The 25,588-nt window shown below is 35.5% G+C and overlaps 1 protein-coding gene and 1 pseudogene across 1 annotated transcript; both read left to right on the top strand.

Moving 5' to 3' along the window:
• Positions 1-24,774, top strand: CLEC6A (C-type lectin domain containing 6A). The gene is made up of 6 exons (XM_007967497.3): positions 1-136; positions 1,886-1,975; positions 3,903-4,004; positions 8,542-8,687; positions 20,824-20,939; positions 22,022-24,774. The coding sequence occupies exons 1-6, from the start codon at positions 106-108 to the stop codon at positions 22,164-22,166; spliced, it is 630 nt and encodes a 209-aa protein (XP_007965688.1). The 5' UTR covers positions 1-105; the 3' UTR covers positions 22,167-24,774.
• On the top strand, positions 4,788-5,531 carry LOC103218524 (large ribosomal subunit protein eL15-like; annotated as a pseudogene).
• Positions 24,775-25,588: the final 814 nt, after the last annotated feature.

Here is a 25,588-nt window from a genome sequence, read left to right as displayed (position 1 = left end):
TGTGTAGCAGTTTGTCCCTGAGCTCTACCTTTTTTAAGTGAAGCTGGATCTCTGGGCAGAGATACAAAAGGTTCCTGAACCTTCTCAACACAGGGAGCCTGTATAATGATGCAAGAGCGGCAACCTCAAAGTACAGGTGAGTATTTCCTCTCTTTCAGAGGAAAGTGGAAGTGTATGATGAAATAAGATCACCTGGAGAGAAGAAGTAGACAAAGAACAGATTGAAGAGCTAGTGATTGGACCAATGTAGTAGACTGAAAGGAATTTAAAAGAAGGAGTCATTCTTCAGAGCCAGAGCCACAAACAATTGAAAGAATAAGAAAGCAAATATTTTTTGGGAGGTTTGTATCAGATTTTATTGAAAGTTTAGGGAGACAGAAAAGATTTACATGATAGAAGGTAATCAGGGAAATAATTGATTATTAGATATCTGCTCTTGAAAGTCTTTTGACTAATCTTGAAATCCAGGCAGCAGTATTCTTTCCAATTACCCTGAGTTTGTTTTTGTACTTGCTTTTCTAATTTTTTTTGTAAGAGAAAAGCTTCCCATTTTTAATGCATGAAAATTTGACTTTAGCTTCAACCCTTTGCATGTCCATCAATAATGTTAAAATTTTTTTTTAATGGATACAAAATAGTTGTGCATATTAATGGGCTCCATGTGCTATTTTGATATAAGAATATGATGTGTAATGATAAAGTCTGGAAAATTAGATTATCCATCACCTCAAATATTCATCATTTCTTTGTGTTTGGAACATTCCAAATCTACTCTTCTAGCTATTTTGAAATATACAATAAATGATTGTTGGGCTAGGCTTAGTGGCCCACACCTGTAATCTCAGCACTTTGGGAGGCTGAGGTGGGTGGATCACTTGAGGTCAGGAGTTCGAGACCAGCCTGGCCAACATAATGAAATCCCATCTCTACTAAAAAGACAAAAATAAGCTGGGCATGGTGGCATGTGCCTGTAATTCTAGCCACTCAGGAGGCTGAGGCAGGAGAATCACTTGAACCTGGGAGGTGGAGGTTGCAGTGAGCCAAGATTGCCTCATTATGCTCCAGTGTGGGTGATAGAGTGAGACTCCACGTCAAAAAAAAAAAAAAAAATGTTAACTACAGTTGTCCTACTGTGCTAAGGGACACTAGATTTTATTTCTTCTAGCTAATTGTATTTTTGTAGGCATGAAGCAACCCTTCTCTATCTTCTCTTTTCCATTAACCTTCCTGGCCTCTGGTAGCCACCATTCGATTCACTACCTCCATGAGATCAATTTTTTTAGCTCCCACATAGGAGTCAGAACATGCAATATTTGTCTTTCTGTGCCTGGCTCATTTCACTTAACATGATGTCCTCTGGTTCCATATATGTTGTTGCAAATGGTAGGATTTTATTCTTTTTTTATGAGGCAATAATATGCCATTGTATATATTATACTACATTTTCTTTATCCATTCATTTGTTGATAGACACTTAGGTTGATTTCATATGTTGGCTACTGTGAATAGTGCTGCAATAAACATGGGAGTGCAGATATCTCTTGGATATACTGAAGAAACCAAATATCAATACAGGGATATGAGAAATGGGAGACAAAAGTGATGTTTTGAGAAAGGAAATCAATGAAACATGTAATAGTTAAGAGGAAAGAATAAAGATATGGAAATTCCAGTTGGTTGAGCATATGTTTTACCTGTATTCTTTGGGGCCACAGAGCTCCTACCTGGTTATTTGTTCTGAGGGAGTTTGTAAGTTCTCTTCTTGCTTTAGATTTTTAACTCCTCTGAGGTTCTTCATCTAGTTTGTTCATTGCTGTAAGCTTCCTGAAGATTTTGGCTCCCCGGCCCCCTGGTAACTGTGTTTGTTGTCTTCCTGATTGGACAGAGAAAAGAGGTTGGTGGTCCCTGAAACTCTGGTCTGTGGCTGGGATTTCCATTGCACTCCTCAGTGCCTGCTTCATTGTGAGCTGTGTGGGTAAGTTCTGCACTGAGGTGCATTTTCTTTGCTTCTTTTCCCTTGAATATTCCATACACGTTTCCTAGGATATATTCTCCTCTGCCCCATTAATACATCAATTCTTACTTGGAATGTCACATTTTCCTTGATTTCTCCTTTTCCCTTTGTTGTTCTTCTTCTATCTTTTGAAAACTGAATCCTTGTAGATTTACTTTACCTGGTTTTATGAGCATTTTCTGAATCATGGCCTCATATATCCATGTTGTTCATTGTAGCCATCATCTAAGGCACCATCTTTCAGGACTGGATTCACTGGTAATCATGTGTTCCCTAGTCACAAAAGTCTTGTATTGGGAGTGCAACTCTAATTGCTGTCATAATTGTGATATTCTATATTAGATTCTTTGATTCATGTACAGAACCTTTCCAATGTGAGAGGAAAAAGTATTTAAATGAAATGATGGAGATAAAGAGAATACAATATTTCTTCTCTGTTCTGCTTGCCTCCAAATACATGTCTCAAGTTCATTGTGTGAGAAGTCTTAAAGACCTTTTTCCTCTCTGATTCACAATTTGGATTTGTACTCATTGATAAGGTGATTAAAAATAGTTGTTGAGCGGCCGGGCGCGGTGGCTCACGCCTGTAATCGCAGCACTTTGGGAGGCCGAGGCGGGCGGATCACAAGGTCAGGAGATCGAGACCATCCTGGCTAACACGGTGAAACCCCGTCTCACTAAAAACACAAAAAATTAGCCGGGCGCGGTGGCAGGCGCCTGTAGTCCCAGCTACTCGGGAGGCTGAGGCAGGAGAATGGCGGGAACCCGGGAGGAGGAGCTTGCAGTGAGCCGTGATCGCGCCACTGCCCTCCAGCCAGGGGAACAGAGCGAGACTCCCTTTCAAAAAAAAAAAAAAAAAAAAATAGTTGTTGAATAATCTGGGAAGGAATGAAAGTGACTTCCCCTGTCAATCAGGTCATAGATGTAGCTCCCTCAGAGTTTTAAATAAATCTCACAATATTTAGTAAAATACAAGTAATTATCACCAAAGTTAGAATCTGTTTTACTTTTCAGAATCAAGTGCAAGAGAGAAGGGGTTTAAGAATAGATATTTCATAAAAAGAAACACAAATTCAGGATCTCAAAACATGAACTAAGAGCAGGGCAGAAAGATTTGACTGTATTGAGCTTTAGTTATAGAAGGACAAAAAAGAAATGAGTGAAGAATCAGATCAGATCCTGAGAGATAAAAGGTCTTGCTGAAAGTGAACATTAACATAAAAGTTAATGTTCATTTGAGACATTAAAAATATTTTTATAAATGTTTAAAATTTCCCCTTGGTTGTTACTTAGCCCATCTGTTGATGTGTGGCTACCTGCAGCTAGAATTATTTAGAAAACATCAAAATAACCTGTGTGCTTGCATCAAGGTTATTAAGGCTAAGGAGAAGCAGATATCCAGTGAGTCAATAAATATTTATTGATGACTTTGTGACAGTTACCCTTTTAGGTGTTTGTGATTAAAAAAAGATCAGTTTTCACCTTCAGACTTCCTCCTTTTTTTATAATAAAATATTTTAAAATTATTATTTTAAAATCGTGGGTATATAGTAGGTGTATATATTTACGGGGTATATGAGCTGTTTTGAAACCTTTAAGTTGTGTTTGTGATTAATTGTTGTGGGAAACAGGCAGAATCTCTGTTCAAGAGTATGGAGCCTAAATTCTAGTGGTGAAAAGACCAAAAAATTAAATGGGGGATATATATTAAAAAAAAAAAAGTAAGATAAATGAATACAAGCAAATAATAATTTGGCATGATTTTTATTGGGCTTGCATAGAGAAAGAGTGGTGGGGGTCAGAGGTAAGCCAGCACTGTACAGATATAGAGCTTAAGGCTTTATAGCAAAATAATAGATGGACACTAATCCTTCTTCTTCCTTCCCAGTAACTTACCGTTTTACATATGGTGAAACTGGCAAAACGCTGTCTGAACTACACTCATATCATTCAAGTCTCACCTGCTTCAGTGAAGGGACAAAGGTGACAGGTAAAGCTTTAAAATGCTTACATAGACTTTCTTTTTTCTCAGGGAGAGAACAGGGTTGAGCTCAAGATTGGTTATTCTATTGTGCGTTTGTGTGTGTATGTTTTATGAAAGTCTCTGCTCAGATATTTTCATAATTTCTCTAAACATACATGTTCATATCAGGCTCTAGACATGCCCCCAAAACAATTCCTTCTTCACACTTCTTGAGCTTGGTAAATATTATAAACCTACATGCATGTAATTTGCTCAGGCCAACCCTGGAAATTATTCATAACAATTCTTACAGTTTTTACATTCCTCTCACCCTCCATCAAATGCATACAATATTTTTTTCGATATTTAAGGTTTCCAATTAATACTACCCATCTCCATCCCAAATACTAGCATTATTCCTGGTCAAATTGGTTCAGGATGAGACTGATGCTTGTCCAAAATATACTGTTGTTAACTTCATATATGGAGAGTTGGCAGAGTTGAATTTAGGATTATGGTTGGTGTATTAGTCAGTTTTCATGCTGCTGATAAAGACATACCCGAGACTGGGCAATTTACCAAAAAAAGGGTTTTATTGGACTCACAGTTCCATGTGGCTAGGGAGACCTCACAATCATGGTGGAAGGTGAAAGTCACGTCTCACATGGCAGCACACAAGAGAAGAAGGAGAGCCAAGTGAAATGGGTTTCCTCTTATCAAACCATCAGATCTTGTGAGACTTATTCACTAACACGAGAACAGTATGGGGGAAACTATGCCCACGATTCAATTGTCTCCCACAGGGTCCCTCCCACAGCATGTGGGAATTATGGGAGTACAATTCGAGGTGAGATTTGGGTGGGGACACAGAACCAAACCATATCAGTCGGCTTCATGGAAAAGGGTAAGAGCCTTTCCATCTGGTGGCAGCCATCAGGTAAGTCAAGATGGGTGCATACAATTACATCCACGAGCTATGGAAAAAGAAGCAGTCTGATGTCATGAGCTTGCTTCTGAGGATCTGCTATGGGCAGTACCGCCAGCTCTCTGCTCTCCACAGTGCTTCCCACCCCACCTGGCCTGATAAAGCGGGCCGACTGGGCTACAAGGTCAACCAAGGTTACTTATATATAAGATTCGTGTTCGCCGTGGTGGCCAAAAACACCCAGTTCCTAAGGGTGCAGCTTACAGCAAGCCTGTCTATCATGGTGTTAACCAGCCAAATTTTGCTCCAAGCCTTCAGTCTGTTGCAGAGGAGTGAGCTGGACACCCCTGGGGGTCTCTAAGAGTCCTGAGTTCTTACTGCCTTGGTGAAGATTCCACATAAAAATTTTTGGGGGTTATCCTCATTGATCCATTCTATAAAGCTATCAGAAGAAATCCTGACACCAAACCAGTCCACAAGCATAGGGAGATGCGTGGCCTGACATCTGCAGGTTGAAAGAGTCGTGGCCATGGAAGGGGCCAGAAGTTCCACCACACTATTGGTGGTTCTCATCAGGCAGCTTGGAGAATGCGCAATACTCTCCAGCTCCACCGTTACTGCTAATATAAGTAAAGGGGGTGTGTAAAATTCATACCTAATAAGCAATTTAGGACAGTCAAAAAAAAAAAAAAAAAAAAAAGAAAAGAAAAGAAAAAGGGAAAGAGAAGTGAAGTGCATACTCTTCTTCCTACCTATGTGGAACACTGCTTCAACAAGTAACATTTGAATGGATATTTTCCCGGAAGCAACAATGGGCACTTAGCTTTTGCCTTCTGAATGCCCTGAAATGGGACAGAGATGGATATTAATTAAATTAACTCCATATCCATCTGGCATAAGAGACTGTTAATTTGCCCCCTTAGTATATCCAATGTAAATGACCAGTCAAGCTATTCAATACAACTACTTAAAGTTACAGAAAATCTTATGTGATAAAATACAATTATTTTGTATAATACCATGTCAGTAAATAAAAATGCTCCAATTTTAACAACATTCTTTCAAATCATCATTACAATGAAAAATAAAAATAAAAGTCCATACACAAAATTTCCATTTTGATTAAAGTTAAAAAAATAACTTAAATCCACATTGTATCTTGTTCAGTTTGTTTCCCACTCAGCTGCAGTCAGAGTGTGGAGACGTTCATTTCCATAGGGAGAGCTAGAGTTCCTTCAATCCCCCTGCACTCTGCCTAGGCCAGTTTTCTTTTAATGGTTTTGCTTATCAATCCCCAAAAAGGATTCTGAAAACATATGTACCCTCCGATACAGTTTAATTTGACATCAGAATTTTCATCATGCTATAGAAGCAAAAGCTTTAATTTCTGGAACATTGTAAATATTGACTTTAAAAAACAGAACTGTTATTTCTCTCTTAAAATGTATTTACTTGTGTGTAAATACTATTACAAAGTGTTAACCCCCATCATTCATTAAAACAAAAATAAACATGTATTATTTAACAGTTGGATGTTTTACATCATTTTTCTATCTCCTTGAACTAAAATTTACATGATACCTTTCTCATCTGCCAAAATATGTAGCTAAACATGCCTAATATTTTAATTTCCTGTGGACCATTAGGCTTCGAGTGTTATCAAATGTGTTCTGGATTGATTTACTATCATAATTATTATCAGGACATGATGTCCAAACATCACAAAGCTATTCTAGATTTTGATAAATCATCAATAATTAAGTAAAACGATTGGAAGTCTAAATCTTAATGAGATGAGTGGAACTTTGAAAAAATGCTATCAAATGTAATTATAATATTATTGCTAACGTATTCAACACCAATTCAGCTCCTATTTTCCAATTTAATGACATTAACTAAAAAATCTTGCTCACCTAAGTCAGTAGATAAGAATGAAAAAGGCTTTGTTTGAATGTCACTCAATTTTTGATATTCTTTCAGCATTGTCTGCTTAAGATGATATAGTGATCTATTGTCAAAAATTATTTATAATGGTTTGTAAACTGAGAATTTGATCAGGTTACTCCCAATGTTATAGAAAGTAAAGAATAAGAAATATTATAGAAAAATTTTGCAAAAGATTTGTTATTTCTCAGTCAGTAGTTATTTACTTTCTCAAAAGTATACCAAAAAGTGTTCTAATAAGGCTTATCAAATGATTGTGATTTACATCTGTTACTTTCTACACTTGCAAAGTGACTTGATCAGCTCGTTATTCTCAGCATAAATTGAGAAAACAAAATATTATTAATGTTAGTTTACCTTTTTGACAGATGCTTTTACTGATCACAGCTGACAATATTTTTTGTCGGCCTGGGAGCTGGCAATTTCACATGTTCAACTTATAAAAAAATGTTTGGCGTATATAGCTCAATTGGCAAAGTCAGTCAAATTTGACTTTCAAAATTCAAATCATATGTTAATACACACTTTGAGACATATTAAAGCAATCATTAATAATGAGCAGAATGCACAATTAAGGCATATTTCTAAAAGCAGCCAATATGCAAATAATATAGATATGGTTAATCTATTTTATTCATTGTATAATATTATAAAAGGAAGAATAAGCTTTTCGGTTTTTAATCACTTAATATGTAATGATGTAATAATGTAAAAAATGAATAAAATAGAACTATATGTAATAACATGGATGAATATTAGCAATGCAAAACAAAAAAATAAGCCCAAGAAGATCACATATATCATAATTGCTGTTTAAAATTTTAAAACCAAACAAATCTAAACAATTTACTATTTAAGCATACATATATATTTGTTTAAATTATATGTAATAAAAATCATATTGATTATAAGTATAATCAAAATATATCAGTGGATTTATATATGTCTAGCTATGGATTTTTTTAATCCTAGAAAAGTGACAAACTGGTACTTGTAAGGGGAGAGAACTGCTAATTGTTTAAGATTCTTAAGCATTTAATACTGTGTGAAAATTAGTAATAGGTAACATTTATTGAGCAATTATTCTATGTTAAGCATCTTTTAAAATGCTTTATACATATTATGTGATTAAATACCCCTGTGAGGTTGGCACTATTATTATTTCCATTTTAGAGATGCAATAATTGAGGCTCAGGAAGGTTATGAATTTGCTCGAAGACATACATGATAAATGGGGGAGCCAGAATTCTAATGAGGCATAATTCTAATTCTCATAACCAACCTGTGAATAGTTATCATTTTGAAAACCCAAGGCTCTGTGGCTTGCCCAAGATTACTGAGCAGAACTGGGTTTCTAGGTTCGTCCGTGTTAGTCATTTAAAATTCTAAGAGGACTTGGTACTTATAATGTACAAGCGACATGAAAAACAAAACTCAATAATGACTTTTTTTTTTTTTTGCAGAAAAGAAAATGGAGACAAATCCTGCAGGTAAACTTTAGTAAATATTGAGGACTTAATGTTAAATAATATTTATTTGAAATCAATTCTAGGGCCTCAAACTATATAATTCAGGAAACTATATAATTGGCGCAAACATGAATTAAGAGACTGTCTCTACAAAGCAACCGCAGATCCTTAATCTTATTTATCACATCTTTCACTCATTCTTTTTTTTCATGTAACACAAAAATAGCCTGGGGATGTTGCCCAGCTTCTTGGAAGTCATTTGATTCCAGCTGCTACTTCATTTCCGGTGAAAAGAACGTTTGGTCTAAGAGTGAGCAGAACTGTGTTGAGATGGGAGCACATTTGGTTGTGTTCAACACAGAAGCAGAGCAGGTACTGTTTCCACTTAAAAAATTATCTAATTGTAGAAAAAAACACATAACACAAAATTTACTGTCATAACCATTTTTAAGTGTACAGTTCAGTAGCATTTACTATTTTCACATTACTGGGCAACAGATTTCTAGAAATTTTTCATCTTGCTAAACCGGAACTCCCCACCCATTGAACAACAACTATCCATTTCCCCATCCCTGAAAGCCCTGGCAATCACTCCTCTACTTTCTATTTCTATGAGCTAGACTATTTTAAATACTGTATACAAGTGAAATTATATAGTATCTGTCATTTTTTGAATAATCTATTTCATTTAGTATAATATCCTCAAGATTCATCCATGTTCTCATATAAGACAGGACTTTCTTTCACTTTAGGGCTGAATAACATTCCATTGTATGTGTCTCTCACACTTGTTTTCTGTTTCTTTGTTTTATTTGATTTCTTATTTTCCAGGTTTATTGGAGTGTGACTGACCACCAAAAGTAGCATATATTTAAGGTGTACTGTGATGATTTGATATACAAATTTATTATGAAATGGTTACCACAGTCAAGCTAATTAATATATCTATTACCTTATATATTTAGCCTTCTTTTTCTGCTTTTCTGTGGTGAGAACACATAAGATGCCACATTTCCATTCATTTACTTGTCAGTTGTCATTTAGGTTGCTTCCACTTTGTGGCTATTGTGAATAATTCTGCAATGAATGTGGATGTGCAAATAATCTTTTAGAGTTCCTGCTTTCAATTCTTTGGATAAATACCCACAAGTGGGATTGCTGGATCACATGTTAGTTCTATTTTTAATTTTTTGAGGAACCTTCATATCGTTTTCATGATGACTGTGCCATTTAACATCACCCGCAAGAGTACCCAAGGGTCTCACTTCACATTTTGGTGAACACTTGTTCTTTTCTGTTTTGCTTTTTGAATAGTGGCAATCCTAATGGACGTGAAGTAATATCTCATTGTGATTTTGATTTGTATTCCTTTAACAATTAGTGATGTTGAGCAACTTTTTTTTTTTTGAGACAGAGTCTCGCTCTGTTGCCCAGGCTGGAGTGCAGTGGCGCAATCTTGGCTCACTGCAACTTCTGCCTCTTGGGTTCAAGCAATTCTCTGTCTCAACCTCCTGAGTAACTGGGATTACAGGTGCCCACCACCATGCCTGGCTAATTTTTATATTTTTATTAAAGACGGGGTTTCACCATCTTGGCCAGACTGGTCTTGAACTCCTGACCTCATGATCCACCCGCCTTGGCCTCCCAAAGTGCTGGGATTACAGGCATGAGCCACTGCACCCGGCTGGCAACTTTTAAAATGTACTGTTGACAATGTGTATATCTTCTTTGGAGAAATGTCTATTCAAGTCCTTGGCCCACTTTTTAACTGGGTTATTTGTTTTATTGTTGTTGAGTTGGAGGTGTTCCTTACATATTCTTGATATTAACCCCTTACCAGACATATGATTTGCAAGTATTTTCTTTTATTCCATACGCTGTCTTTTCATTAATTGATTGTTTCCTTTGCTTTGCAGAAGTTTTTAGTTTGATGGAGTTCCATTTGTCTATTTTCTTGCTTTTGCTCCCCATGATTTTGGTTTCATATCCAATACATTGCCAATTTCAATGTCATGAATCTTTTTGCTCATGTTTTCTTCCTGGAGTTTTACAGTTTTAGGCCTTTGTTTAGGTCTTTAAAACATTTTGAGTTAATTTCTGTATGTGACATAAAGTAAGGATTCAACTTGGTCCTTTTGCCTGTGGATATCCAGTATTTCTAGCTCCATTTGTTAAAGAGATTGTCTTTCCCCATTGTGTGGTCTTGGCACCTTGTTGGAGATTATTTGACCATATATGTGAGGGTTTATTTCTGGACTCTCTATTCTGTTACATTGGTCTCTATGTCTGTCTTTATGCCAGCACTGCACTGTTTGGATTACTGTAGCTTTGGAACATATTTTGAAATCAGGAAGTGTGAGGCATCCAACTTTGTTCTTTTTCAAGGTTATTTTGGCTATTAGGGATTTCCTGATGTTCTATATGAATTTTAGAATTTTCTTTCCTTCTGCAAAAAATAACATTGGGATTTTGGTAGGGATCACGTTGACTCTTTAGACTGCATTTTAACTGTATTAAACCTATCAATCATTAAACATGAGATGTCTTTCCATTGGTTTGTGTGTTCTTTGGTTTCCTTTATCAATGTTTTGTAGTTTTTATAGTACAAGTGCTGTGCCTCCTTGGTTAAGATTATTTCTAAGAATTTTATTATTTTTGATACTACTTTATTAATTAATTAATTAATTAATTATTTATTTCCCTGAGATGGAGTTTTGCTCTGTTGCCAGGCTAGAGTGCAGTGGTGTGATCTTGGCTCACTGCAACCTCTGCCTCCCAGGTTCAAATGATTCTCCTTCCTTAGTCTCCCAAGTAGCTGGGATTACAGGCATGTGCCACCACGCCCAGGTAATTTTTTGTATTTTTAGTAGAGACGGGGTTTCACCATGTTGGCCAGGCTGGTCTTGAACTCCTGACTTCAAGTGATCCACCCACCTCGGCCTCCCAAAGTGCTAGGATTACAAGTGTGAGCCACCACATGCGGCCTTTAATGGGATTATTTTTTCAAGTTTCTTTTTAGATTGTTTATTTTTGGTATTTAGAAATGATACTATTTTTTTCTACATTGATTTTGCATTCTGAAACTGCTGGATTTGCTTATGAGTTCTAAGAGATTTTTTGTTGAATATTTAGGGTTTGTTACATATAAGATTATGTCATCTGTGAACAGAGATAATTTTACTTCTTACTTTCTGATTTGGATAATTTTTTTCTCTTCCTTACCAAGTTGCTCTGGCTAGGACTTCCAGTACTATGTTGAAAAGAAGTGATGAGAATGGGCTTTCTTGTCTTGTTCTGAATCTTAGAAGAAAAACTTTTAATTTCTCAAAATTTAGTATGATCCAGGGATGCAAGGATGGTTTAACATCTGCAAGTCAATAAACGTGATATACCATATAAACAGAATTAAAAACAAAAATTATATGATCATCTCGATAGAGCCAGAAAAGTATTTGACAAAAAAAGAGCATATCTTTATGCTGATTTTACCCTCAGTAAAATCAGCATAGAAGGGACATAGCTTGAGGTAATAAAAGTCATCTATGACAAACCTACAGCCAACATTATATTCAACAGGGAAAAGTTAAAAGCATTCCCCCTGAGAACTGGAACAAGACAAGGATGCCCACTCTCACCACTTTTATTCAACATAGTACTGGAAGTCCTAACCAGAGCAATCAGCCAAGATAAAACAACCAAAGAGCATCCAAATTGGTAATGAGGAATTTGAACCATCGCTGTTTGCTGATGACATGGTTATACCTAGAAAACCCTAAAGACTCATCCAAAAAGTTCCTAGAACTGATAAATGAGTTCAGCAAAGTTTCAGGATACAAAATTAATGTACACAAATCAGTAGTTCTGCTATACACTAGCAGTGACCATGCTGAGAATCAAATCTAGAACTCAACCCCTTTTACAGTAACTGCAAAACAAAAACATTTAGGAATTTACTTAACCAAGGAGGTGAAAGACCTCTATAAGGAAAACTACAAAACACTGCTGAAAGAAATCACAGATGACACAAGCAAATGGAAACACATCCTATGCTCATGGATGGTTAGAATCAATATTGTTAAAATGACCATATTGCCAAAAGCAATCTACAAACTCAATGTAATTTCTATCAAAATACCACCATCATTCTTCTCAGAACTAGAAAAAAAAATCTAAAATTCATATGGAATAAAAAAAGAGCTGCATAGCCAAAGCAAGACTAAGCAAAAAGAAGAGATCTGGAGGCATTACATTACCTAACTCCGAACTATACTATAAGGCTATATTCACCAAAACAACATGGTATTGGTATAAAAATAGACACATGGACCAATGAAAGAGAATAGAGAACCCAGAAATAAAGCCAAATACTTGCAGTCAAACATCTTCAACAAAGCAAACAAAACCATAAAGTGGGAAAAGGACACCCTATTCAACAAATGGTGGTGGGATAATTGGCAAGCCACATGTAGAAGAATGAAACTGGCTCCTCGTTTCTCACCTTATACAAAAATCAACTCAGATGGATCAAGGACTTAAATCTAAGACCTGGAACCATAAAAATCCTAGAAGATAACATTGGAAAAACCCTTCTAGACATTGGCTTAGGCAAAGACTTAATGATCAAGAACCAAAAGCAAATGCAACCTAAACAAAGATAAGTAGTTGACACTTAATTAAACTAAAAAACTTTTGCACAGCAAAAGAAACAATCAGCAGAGTAAACAGACAACACACAAAGTAGGAGAAAATCTTTGCAATCTATACATCTAACAAAAGACTAATATCCAGAATCTACAAAGAACTCGAACAAATCAGCAAGAAAAATAGAAACAATCCCATCAAAAAGTGGGCTAAGGACATGAATAGACAATTCTCGAAAGAAGGTATACAAATGACCACAAAACTTATGGAAAATGCTCAACATCACTAATGATCAGGGAAATGTAAATCAAAACCACAATGCGATACCACCTTACTCCTGCAAGAATGGCCATAATCAAAACATCAAAATATAATAGATGTTGGCATAGATGTGGTGAAAAGGGAACACTTTTACACTGTTGGTGGGAATGTAAACCAGTACAACCACTGTGGAAAGCATTATGGGGATTCCTTGAAGAACTAAAAGTAGAACTACCTTTGATCCAGCAATCCCACTACTGGGTATCTACCCAGAGGAAAAAAAGTGATTATATGAAAAAGATACTTGTGCATGCATGTTTATAGCAGCACAATGCACAATTGAAAAAATGTGGAACCAGCCCAAATGCCTATCAATCAATGGGTGGATAAAGAAAATGTTATATAATATATATATATATCTCCCATATATATACTCCATATATATGTATACACACACACACACACACACACACACACACACACATACACACATATATATAACAAAATACTGCTCAACCATAAAAAGAAATGAAATAATGGCATTGGCAGCAACTTGGATGGAATTAAAGACCATTATTCTAAGTGAAGTAACTCACAAATGGAAAACCAAACATCGTATATTCTCACTCATAAGTGGGAGCTAAGCTATGAGGATACAAAGGCATAAGAATAATACAATGGACTTTGGGGAGTCAGGGGAAAGTGTGGGAGATGGGTGAGGGATAAGACTACACATTGGGTACAGTGTACACTGCTTGCATGATGGGTGCACCAAAATATCAGAAATCACCACTAAAGAACTTATTCATGTAACCAAACACCATCTGTTCCCCCAAAACCTATTGAAACAGAAAAATTGAGTATGATATTAGTTGTAGGCTTTATATATATGACTTTTATCATGTAGAGATACTTTCCTTCTGTTGATACTTTCCTTCTCTTGTTTGCTGAGTGTTTCTATTAGTAAAGGATGTTGGATTTTGTCAAATGGGTTTTATGCACCAATTGAGGTAATCATGTGGTTTTTGTTCTTAATTCTCTTAATGTGGTTTATTACGTTGATTTTCATGTGTTGAACAATTTTCACATTCCAGAAATAAATCCCAGTTGGTCATTGTGTTTAACCCTTTTAGTATATTATTGGAGTGGTTTGTAGTATTCTGCTGAGAGTTTTTATATCAATCTTCATCAGGCATATTAGCCTGTTGTTTTATCATAGTATCTTTTTCTAGTTTTGATAACAGAAAAATGCTGACCTCATCAAATGAGTTCAGAAAGATTTCCTCCTCTTCGATTTTTTGATATTGTTTCAGGAGGATTAGTGTTAATTCTTCTTTAAATGTATGGTAGAATTCACCAGTGAAGTCTTCCGATTCTTGACTTTTTTTGTTGGGAGGTTTTGATTACAGATTAATTTCCCTACTAGTTATTGATCTATTCCGATTTTTATTTCTTCATCAATCAGTCTTGGCAGGTGGTATGTTTCTAGAATTCTATGAATTTCTTCTGTTACCTAATTTGTTGGCATATAATCGTTCACAGTAGTCTCTTATAATCCTTTTATTTCTGCAGATATTTTGTAATATCTTCTATTTCACATCTCATTTTAGTCATTTGAATCTTCTTTCCTCTTTCTTACTTACTCTAGATAAGCATTTATCAATGTCTCCTACTCATACCTTAGCTCCCACTTATTGTGGTGGTGTCTATTTCTCCCTTCACTTCTGTAATGTTTGTCTTATATATTTAGGTGCTCTGATATTGGGTGCATATATATTTATAATTGCCATATCTTCTTTCTCTCTTGGGGCAGCTTTTGAGTTAAATTTTATCTGTCCAATATAAATATGGTGACCCATGCTCTCTCTTTGTTAACATTAGCATGGAATATGTTTTCCTTTCTTTTCACTTTTGGCCTGTGAGTGCTTTTGAGCTAGTGTAAGTCTTTTGTATACAGTATATAGTTGGATCTTGTTTTTTATTAGTCATTGCACCAATCTAGGTCTTGGGAAGTTTAATCCATTTACATTTAAAGCAATTCTTTATAGAGAAGGAGTTAATATTACTGTTTTGCTCAGTATTTCTGTACATCTTGTGTATTTTGTCCTTTTGTTCCTCTCTTGCTGCTATCTCTTGTGTTTCATTGATTTTCTGGAGTGGTATGTTTTGATTCCTTTCTCATTTCCTTTTGTGTATCTTCTATAAGTATTTGTTTGTTGTTATCTTTATGGGGATTACATAAAACATACTAAAGATATTAAAAATATAACCATTTTAAGATGAAAACAACTTAACTTCAATTGTATACAAAAAGCCTTCTATTCCTTCAGATATCCCCCCATCCCCATTTATGTTACTGGTGTCACAAATTACTTATTTTTACATCATTCATTCGTTATCATAGATTTTATAGCTATTTTAATACATTTTTAAAGAAATGTATTAAAAGAATGTAAGAAAGAATCAGTGAATTTGAGGACAAGTCAATTGAATTCTGTATGAGAATTAAAAGTGATTTATGCACTAACATTACAATATTACGGTATTCTGTATTTATGTATATATCTACTTTTACCAGAAATCTTGCATATGCTTTCATGATTCTATCTACCAGTCTTTCACTTCAACTTAAAGGATTCCCTTTAGTATTTGTTTTAGGGTGGATCTAGTGGCAATGAATTCTCTCAGCTTTTGTTTATCTGGGAAATTCTTAATTTCTTCACTTTTTTTTTTTTTTTTTGAAACAGAGTCTCCCTCTGTCACCCAGGCTGGAGTGTAGTGGTGTCATCTCGGCTCACTGCAATCTCTGCCTCCCAGGCTGGAGAGATTCTTGTGCCTCAGCCTCCCAAGTAGCTGAGATTACAGGTGTGTGCCACCAAATCTGGCTAATTTTTTCATTTTTAGTAGAGATGAGGTTTTACCATATTGGCCAGGCTGGTCTTCAACCCCTGGCCTCAAGTGATTCACCTGCCTCAGCTTCTCAAAGTGCTGGGATTACAGATGTGAGTCACGGCACCCAGCCTCTTCTTCACTTTTGAATGATAGCTTTCCCAGATACAATTTTCTTAGTTGGCTGTTTTTATTTTTTTCAGTATTTTGAATGTATCATAACATTCCCTTCTGTCCTGCAAGGTTTCACTGAGAAATCTGCTGACAGTTATGGGAGCTTGGTTGTACATGAGAGCACTTTTCTCTTGCTGCTTTTAACATTCTTTCTCTGTGGCTTTTGACAGTTTGATTAAATGCAGGTTAGTATGAGTCTCTTTGGATTTGTTCTGGTTGTAATTGAGCTTCTTGAACTTGTATGTCCATTTCTCTCATGAAATTTGGGAAGTTTTTGGTGATGATTTCTTCAAATAGATTTTCTTCCCCCTTTTTTCTTTATTCTCCTCCTATGACTCCCACAACGCCTATATTGGTCCACTTCATGGTTTTCACAAGTTATTAGGCCCTCTCCACTTTTCTTCATTGGTTTTTCTTTTTGCTCCTATGACTTGAAAATTTCAAATGACTTGTCCTCAAGTTCACCGATTGTTTCTTCTGCTTGATCAAGTCTTCTGCTGAACCTCTCTAGTGAATTTTCAGTTCGTTTATTGGATTCTTCAGTTCCAGTATATATTTTTTAAAAATTAAATAGATCCTATCTGTTGATATTCTCATTTTGTTTGTGCATCATTTTCCAGATTTTGTTTAGTACTGCATCTGTGTTGTCTTTTAACTCATTGAGATTTTTAAGATCGTAACTTTGAAGTCTTTGTCAAGTTATTCATAAATCTTTTTTTCTTTAGGTGCAGTGTCTGGAGATTTATTTTGTTCCTTTAATTTAGCCTTGTTTTTTTGTTTCATTGTATGTCTTGAGATCTTTTGTTTACATTTGGGCATTAAAAGAACACCTATTCTAGTGTTCATTGTCTGGCTTCATACAGACCTTCACCAATTAGCTGGGCATAGATTCTAGGAGTCTCTCAAACTTTTTCTGGTGATGCATCTTCTCTGGACTCTGTGTGTACTTTTCCAGATAAAGTAATTTACACAGGTTTCATTTTTAGGAGCTAGTGTTCTCTTGCTTTACCTGGTGTCTATATGCAGTACCAGTCTCTCTAGAGCAGTAATAAGCTGCCATGCTTGCTTCTGTTCTCAGCAGCCACCAAATCTCCCAGATATGTTGTGTTTCCCATTAGCAATCTGAATTAGGTGTGACAGAAACCAGTCCCTAAGGCAGTTCCCTGGAAAGCCAGAAAGTTGATGCAGGTTTCACTCTTCTCTTTCCCTTCCAAGAGAGATGCTTAGAGATGGGAGTTTTTTTCTCTATTTCTTTGTGTGCCAGTCAGTATGAGGAAGGACTACGGCAAGTAAATGCAGCAAACTTTCTTACCTGCTTCAATGCCAGTTTTCTCAGCTTTGGTCTTACCAGTGGGGCTGCAATCTTTTAACTATTTTTCTGAAGTTCACAAAGGCAATTTGATTCATATATTGTTAAGTCAGTGTCTTCATGGGGGAACTAGGGCATGGGGCTTTCTATTCTGCCATCTTACTGATATCAGTGGAGCATGTACTTTAAAAAAAACTTCAACTTCTATCTTAGATTTAGGAAGTATATGTTCGTGTTTGTTATATGGGTATATTGCACAATGCTGAGGTTTGGGGTACAACTGATCCTGTTACCCAGGTACTAAGCATAGTATCCAATAGTTAGTATTTCAACCATTGCCCCACTCCATTCCTCCTCCCTTCCTCCTCTACTAGTCCCCAGTGTCTATTTTTGCTATGTTTATATCCATGAGTACTCAGTGTTTAGCTGCTACTTCTTATAAGTGAGAACACGTGGTATTTGGTTTTCTGTTCCTGTGTTAATTCACTTAGGATAATGGCCTCCAGCTGCATTGAAGTTGCTGCAGAGGACTTGATTTAAATCCTTTTAATGACTATATAGTATTCCATGGTGTATGTGTATTATATTTTCTTTATCCAGTTCACCATTGATGGGCACCTAGGTCGATTCCATGTTTTTACTATTGGAAATACTATTGCAATGAACAGATGAGTACATACTTTTTTTGGTGAGATGATTTATTTTCTGCTGGATATATACCCAGTAATAGGATTTCTGGGTTGAATGGTACTTCGTTTTATGTTTTTTGAGAAATCTTCAAATTGCTTTCCATGGAGGCTGAACTAATTTACATTCCCACCAGCACTGTATGTAAGTGTTCCCTTTTCTCTACAGCCTCTCCAGCATCTGCTGTTTTTGACTTTTAAGTAATAACCATTCTGACTGCTGTGAAATGATATCTCGTTGTGCTTTTTGTTTGCATTTCTCTCATTATTAGAGATGTGCATTTTTCCAGATGTTTGTTGGCTGCTTATATGTCTTCTTTTGAGAAGTATCTGTTTATGTCTTTTGCCCATTTTTTAATGATGTTGTTTGTTTCTTGTTTGTTCAATTATTTAAGTTCCTCATAGATTCTGGATATTAGACCTTTGTTGGATGTGTAATTTGTGAATATTTCTCATATTTTGTGGGTTGTCTGTTTGCTCCATTGATACTTTCTTTTACTAAGAAGCACTTTAGTTTAATTAGGTCCCACTTGAGAATTTTTGTTTTCATTGCAATTGCTTTTGAGGACTTAGTCATAAATTCTTTCCCAAGGCTGATGTCCAGGATGGTGGTTCCTAGGGTTTGTTCTAGGATTCTTATATTTTAGGTCATATACTTAAACTTTTAATCCATTTTGAGTTAATTTTTGTCTATGGTGGAAGGTAGGAGTTCAGATTTATTCTTCCGCATATGATTACCCAGCTATCCAGCACCATTTATTGAATAGGGAGTCCTTTCTCTATTGCTTTCTATTGTCAACTTTGTCAAAGATCAGATGGCTACAGGTGTTTGGCTTGATTTCTAGGTTCTCTATTTTGTCCCATAGGTCTATGTGTCTACATTTGTAGCAGTACTCTAATGTTTTGGTTACTGTAGCCTTATAGTATAGTTTGAAGTTCCGTAATGTGATGTGTCTGGCTTTGTTCTTTGGAGCAAGTATTTTTAAAAATACAAATTAATACCAGGAAAACTTTCCTAACATTTTTGACTGAGAAGCACTACTCCCCACCCTGGAATATTAGGTTATGTCAGGAAGCCTCAGGGCAATACACAACAAATACTCGTTAAGCTTTCAGGTTCAATTCAAAATTAATTTCCATTTGCCTCGATAAAATTACTTATAGGCAAACAATCTGCACATAGCTAAAGGTATTTTAGAAGCTCAATTGAAGAGATGAGAAGAATTATATTTTATGAAATAAATAAATCAACTATAGTTAAAACCTAGTGAGCTCTCTATTATGTTTAACTTTTCCAAGTAATTTGCTACTCACTTTCTTTTTTCTTTTTTTTTTTTAATTATTCTTTAAGTTCTAGGGTACATGTGCACAACATGCAGGTTTGTTACATAGGTATACACGTGCCATGTTGGTTTGCTGCACCCATTAACTCGTCATCTATATTAGGTATTTCTCCTAATGCTATCCCTCCCCCAGCCCCCAACTCCACAACAGGCCCCAGTATGTGATGTTCCCCACCCTGTGTCCAAGTGTTCTCATTGTTCAATTCCCACCTATGAGTGAGAACATGTGGTGTTTGATTTTCTGCCCTTGTGATAGTTTGCTGAGAATGATGGTTAGTAATTTGCTACTTTCCAGGGAAGAAGTACTCAGGGGAGTAGAGAAACAAATTTGTATTTTAAGAACCCGAATGCAATTTCACTGAAAAACAACAGGAAATTAATATGGAACACATCTTAGCAGTCAATGTGCTCCAGAAAAACTTTCTGTCTCTCTATGTGTGTGTGTGTATAGACACACACACATATGTATATATGAAGAGATTTTTATGAAAAAATTGGGTCACATGATTATGTAGGCTAAGAAGTCCTGCAGTCTGCCATCTGGAAGTAGGAGACCCAGAAAAGCCCGTGCTGTAGGTCCAGTTTGAGTTCAAAGGTCTGAAATCCAGGGGAACCAATGGTGTAAATCTAGTCCAAGGGTCGTAAAAGATCGATGTCTCAGGTCAAGCAGCAGGCAGCCAGGAAGAAATAAAAAAATGGATGAATTCCTCCTTCCTCTGCCTTTTTTTTCTATTCAGGCCCTCAACAGATTGGCTGATGCATACCCACACTGGGGTGGCAGCAATCTACTACTGAGCTTACCAGTTCAAATGCTAGTCTCATCTGAAAACACCCTTACTCTCATCTGGTCACCCCTTGGCCCAGTCAGGTTGACACATAGAATTAGCCATTATACCATCTGAACATATAAAATAAAAAAAAGATTGAAAACACAAAAATAAATTTATGTATATTTAAAGACAATTCTGTTTCTTGGTAAAGAAAAGGATGAAATTCTGACAGGAATTCCTGTATTAGGACTGTTTCTTCCCTGTAATGATGTTGGTACTTTTGGTCTGTACTCCTGGTCAGTAGACCATCATGTGACTGCTCCTTGCACCTTGTGTTTTCTTCTATAGAATAGCTCTGAAGGCTATAAGGAAACTTTACTTTGTTCATTCTGGAAATACCAAAGTCTGACTCTTTTTTTTTTTTCCTTCATGCAGAATTTCATTGTCCAGCAGCTGAATGAGTCATTTTCTTATTTTCTGGGGCTTTCAGACCCACAAGGTAATAATAATTGGCAATGGATTGATAAGACACCTTTAAAGAAAAATGTCAGGTGAGTGCAGATCTGGGGCCTTGTTTACATAGAAAATCTAGGGAAATTTTGTTAGGAGTGACTAATAACATTAATATTGATAATTATGATAATAGGATCTAACAATTATTAAGCATTACTAACGATATGCATTATCTCACTTATACTTCATGAAAACATCTCTTTTTCTGAACTAATTTTACAGATGAAAAATTAAATAACTTGCCCCAAATCAATAAACTAATAAGATGAGAAACTGGATGTCAACTCCTTGTCTATCTGACTCTAGAGATGGTGCTCTAAACTATTGTATTTTGCTGTTTCTAAACACAAGTAGACACTTAAACTGATCTCTGATTAATAAAACTTAAAATATCTGGGTCAGAACTATGTACAATTTTAGTAGAAAAATTACATAATAATACTATTTACTTATGGCTTTTAAAAAGAATTCATTTATACATTATCTTATTTGATTCTTTCACAATCTCGTGGGTTAGTTAGGGACCTTATTGTAATTCCTACTTTTAAAGATGAGAAATCTAATACTTGAGGAGATTGAATTACTTGCCCAAGATCAAAATGAGTGAGTATCAAAAACAGGTCTTGTAATTCCAAAAGTTATGTCCAACCTCCCACTCTTTACCCAGAATGTATTCCCTGGAGGCAGGGTAACTTTTACATCCAGACTCAGGCATCCTAACATTCACTTAAGGCAGATCCATGAGAATAAAGAAGCTTAGGAAGATGATAAGAATACACAGATGTAAGGAGATAGCCTCTTTATTTCATGTCAGTAAGAAAGAAATTATTTAATAACCCCAGCCAGGATAAAGGCTCTGTAAAGAGGAAGATGATTGCAGTGGAAAGATCTAAGAATAAACCATCTCATAAAATTTTGCCAGGAGAATGTTAAAGGAACAAGTGTAAAAGTATGTGTCCATACTTAAGGATCTGAGGAGGGCAGTATGGGAAGGAGGAACAATCTTTGGAACGTTCTCTCTTCCTAAGTCCCACTCTGTTCACTCCAAACGTTTATACTTTCTAATCATTCACCATACATTCATTGAAGATGTCTACCTACCTTTTTTTTTTTCATTTAGATTTTGGCACCCAAATGAGCCCAATCATTCAGCAGAGAAATGTGCTTCAATAGTCTTCTGGAAACCTACAGGATGGGGCTGGAATGATGTTATCTGTGAAACTAGCAGGAATTCAATATGTGAGATGAATAAGATTTACCTATGAGTAGAACTTTTTTCAGTGATGTCTTTAACATTGAAACCTATTCTGAAATGATAATTTCTTCCTGTAATTTACACATAACTCTTATGTTATAGAGGTTCATAGAAATGGAAAGATACCTGTTTCCCTTTAATCAATCTTCTAGTTTCCTCCTTTCCACTGATGATAGAATGCACCCTTCCTCTCTTTGTTCCATTCTTTCACTTGTCATTCATTTTTTTCTTTCTTCACACTTCATTACACAAACATTTACTGTTTCGGAGACTGTACTATTTTGTTTGTTGGAAGATTTATAAGGAAGCATCTTTTGCAAATTATGACTTTTCTTCCTCAATATACCATAAAGAAATCTTTTTGGTCAATATGGTAGTTGGAAGTACAATCATCTGAAGGCCTGACAAGAGGTGAAAGACCTGTTTTCTAGATGGTTCACTCTCATGGCTGGCAATTTGGTGTTGGCTATTGCTAGAAGGCCTCAGTTTCTGACCATGTGGAACTATCCATAGGGCTAACTGAATCTCCTTACAATATGGTGGCCAGCTGCTATTGGAACAAGTGATCCAAAAGAACAAGTAAAAGTAGTAATGTCTTTAATGAACTACACTCAGCAGTTATACACCATAACTTCTGCTCTACCCCATTGGTCACATAAAACAGATCTGATATGATAAGGAAGGGGAATACCCAAAGGCATGAATAACAGAATGTGATAATCACCAAAAGCCATCTTGGAGGCTATCACAGCAAAATTTATTTTAAAAGATACGAAAAAAAAGTGTAGTGAAAAATAATTTTAAAATGTCCTACACTAAAATTATGGACTTCTGTTCATTAAAACACTATAAAGAAAATTAAAATAAAAATGACTGGAGGAAGATATTTTAAACACTTATAACTGACACGGTATTAATGCCAAGCATATATGAATATCTATCACAAATTAATTAGAACACAAAAAAATGAGCAAAATATTTGAACAAGCACTTGATGAGGAAATGCATACTAAAAACATGCTTTTATAGAGATGCTCAGCTTCATTCACAAAGTAATAACTGTAAGTCAAGAAAATAAGACATCATTTTATTCCAATTTTAATGATGAAATTAAAAAACATAATTCTAAAAGTGGGAGGAAATATAGATCAATAAGATCCCATATACATTACTGATTTGTGTTTAACTTTGTAGAACTGCTTTGGAAAGTACATAAATATACATTTTCCTTACATAAATACTACTCAAAAAATGCTGTATTGAGACATATTCAAGGTCTATGACATTTGGGTATTAAAATGAAGAGGTGTTCTAAAATTCTAGTTTTTGTATTGGGCAGTGAAGTTAACATAAATATCAAACAAAATAAAACAAAATGAAACAAGAATGTAAAGAGGATAGCAGAGGATGAATCTAAAATTATGATCAGGTCGGGCACGGTGGCTCATGCCCGTAATCCAAGCACTTTGGGAGGCCAAAGGGGGCAGATCACCTGAGGTCAGGAGTTGGGACCAGACTGGTCAACATGGCAAAACTCTGTATCTACTAAAAATACAAAAATTAGCCAGGAATGGTGGTGCGTGCCTGTAATCCCAGCTACCTGGGAGGCTGAGGCAGGAGAATTACTTGAACCGGGAGGCAGAGATTGCAGTGAGCCGAGACTGTGCCATTGCACTTTAGCCAGGGAGACAAGAGCAAAACTCCATCTAAAAAAAAATTATGATTAATATGCTATTGTGCAAAGTGCAAATTTGAAAAATAATTGGAATATAAAACCCACTGGAGGCTAGATTAATGGAAGTTTGGGGTTCTTGACTGATACCTTTGTGTTCAACATCACACTGAAATTGTTGTGCTCCTGGGATCCAGAAGGTGTCTTTGTCTTCATGCCACCATCACCATAATGAAGCTGCTGACTAGACACTGGATACTCCATCTAGCCATAACAAGTACATCTGGAAAATCACAATCTGTGATCTTGTTCATCAGCAGAAACACCAGCAAGAAATTAGCCCCTGCTTTGTTTTTACTTCCCACATCTCATGCTATTGAATTTAATAGGTTCCACATTTACATCAATAACATAATTGAAAGAAAGTCTAAAAAACGTTGTTCATAGCTTTCCAGACTTTGAAGCACTGGCAGGCACAACAAAGGAGGTGGGAATGGGTGTGAGTGCTGATTGATTAGATCTGGTATGGTTGTGCTACAGCATTCTTTAAATACATTGTTATATTTGGCCTTAACATCACTATCCTTATGTGAGACAGCCCATATTTTTCCTTTTGTTGCTATCCTAGTTTGGAATCACTTTATGCTATTCATAGAATGAGTCAGAGTGCTTTTCATCTTCTATTCTCTGAACAATGTGGTTAAATTTGTCTGTAATGTAAGTGTATATTTCTTAGAAGTAGTTAAATTTATCTGTAAAATTCTCTGGACTTGCTCCCTATTTAAGACTACTTCTTTGACCATATTTTTCTTTTCTTCTATGATTTTGAGACTTAGGATTTCTAACTCTTTTTAGTTAATATAGTATTTTTTAGACAATCATATATTTCATATTAATTTTTAATTTGTCAATTTAATCTGTGAATGGTGTATGTATATAACTTTAATCTACCCTTGCATCTGAAGAATGTGTAGCATTTTTACTTTTAATTAATTTTGCATGTATCTTTCTTCTTTTAACTTGATCAAGCTTGTCAAAGTTACATTAAATGTGCTTTAAAAAAGAGACTCAGCTTTTCTAATTACATGTACTTTTTTCTATTTAATTAATTGCTGTTTTTGTTATTAATTGATTCTTCTTTCTTTGGATTTATTTTAATTTTGTTTATCTAGCTTCTTAAACTAAATTAATATAAAGGAATTCATTGATCTTCAGTCTTTTTTCACAAATAAAACATTAAAGGCTACATTTTTACTTTGCGTATTATTTTAACCCAACAGCTTTCAAAATTTAATGATCTCATTATTTCTCATTTTTACATAGTGATAATTGTGGGAACAACTTTTTCTTAGTCTAGGAGTCATTTAGTACAGTGTTTTAAAATTTTTATGAGAATAGATCAGTTTTTGGCTTCTATATTGAAAATTTCTTACTACATTTTGTTTAAAGAATGCAGCATATGCATTCTATAATACTTTTAAGCGTTTATTATATTTTCTTTGTGGCCTTGAATTAATCCAGACAAGAAAAGCTAAACTGTGTTAGCAAATCGGTGAGGATAACTGCTTAGGCTTATTTAGGACTGCTTTCATTCGGGTTTATTATGTAACAGGGAAACAAAAAATGCAATGAACAAACTCCTCCTCAGGGGAGAGTATTCACATGGATTAACAAGTATCCTTCATACTCTGAGTCTATTCTGAGAGGCGTAACTTCATACCTCCTTCCCAAACCTCCTTGATATTAGTTCTGCAACCTTA

The sequence above is a fragment of the Chlorocebus sabaeus genome, chromosome 11, assembly GCF_047675955.1.
Source record: "Chlorocebus sabaeus isolate Y175 chromosome 11, mChlSab1.0.hap1, whole genome shotgun sequence".
Lineage (NCBI taxonomy): Eukaryota > Metazoa > Chordata > Mammalia > Primates > Cercopithecidae > Chlorocebus > Chlorocebus sabaeus.
Note: the sequence above shows the minus strand (reverse complement) of the source record. Positions and strands in the feature narration are given on the sequence as shown.

What these genes read in the sequence shown, in the direction of transcription:
- CLEC6A (XM_007967497.3), top strand. Translation starts at nt 106, where the DNA reads ATGATGCAAGAGCGGCAACCTCAAAGTACAG. An exon ending in GCGGCAACCTCAAAGTACAG is followed by an intron (nt 137 to 1,885) that starts GTGAGTATTTCC and finishes CTGATTGGACAG; the next exon opens with AGAAAAGAGGTTGGTGGTCC. An exon ending in TCAACACAGAAGCAGAGCAG is followed by an intron (nt 8,688 to 20,823) that starts GTACTGTTTCCA and finishes TCCTTCATGCAG; the next exon opens with AATTTCATTGTCCAGCAGCT.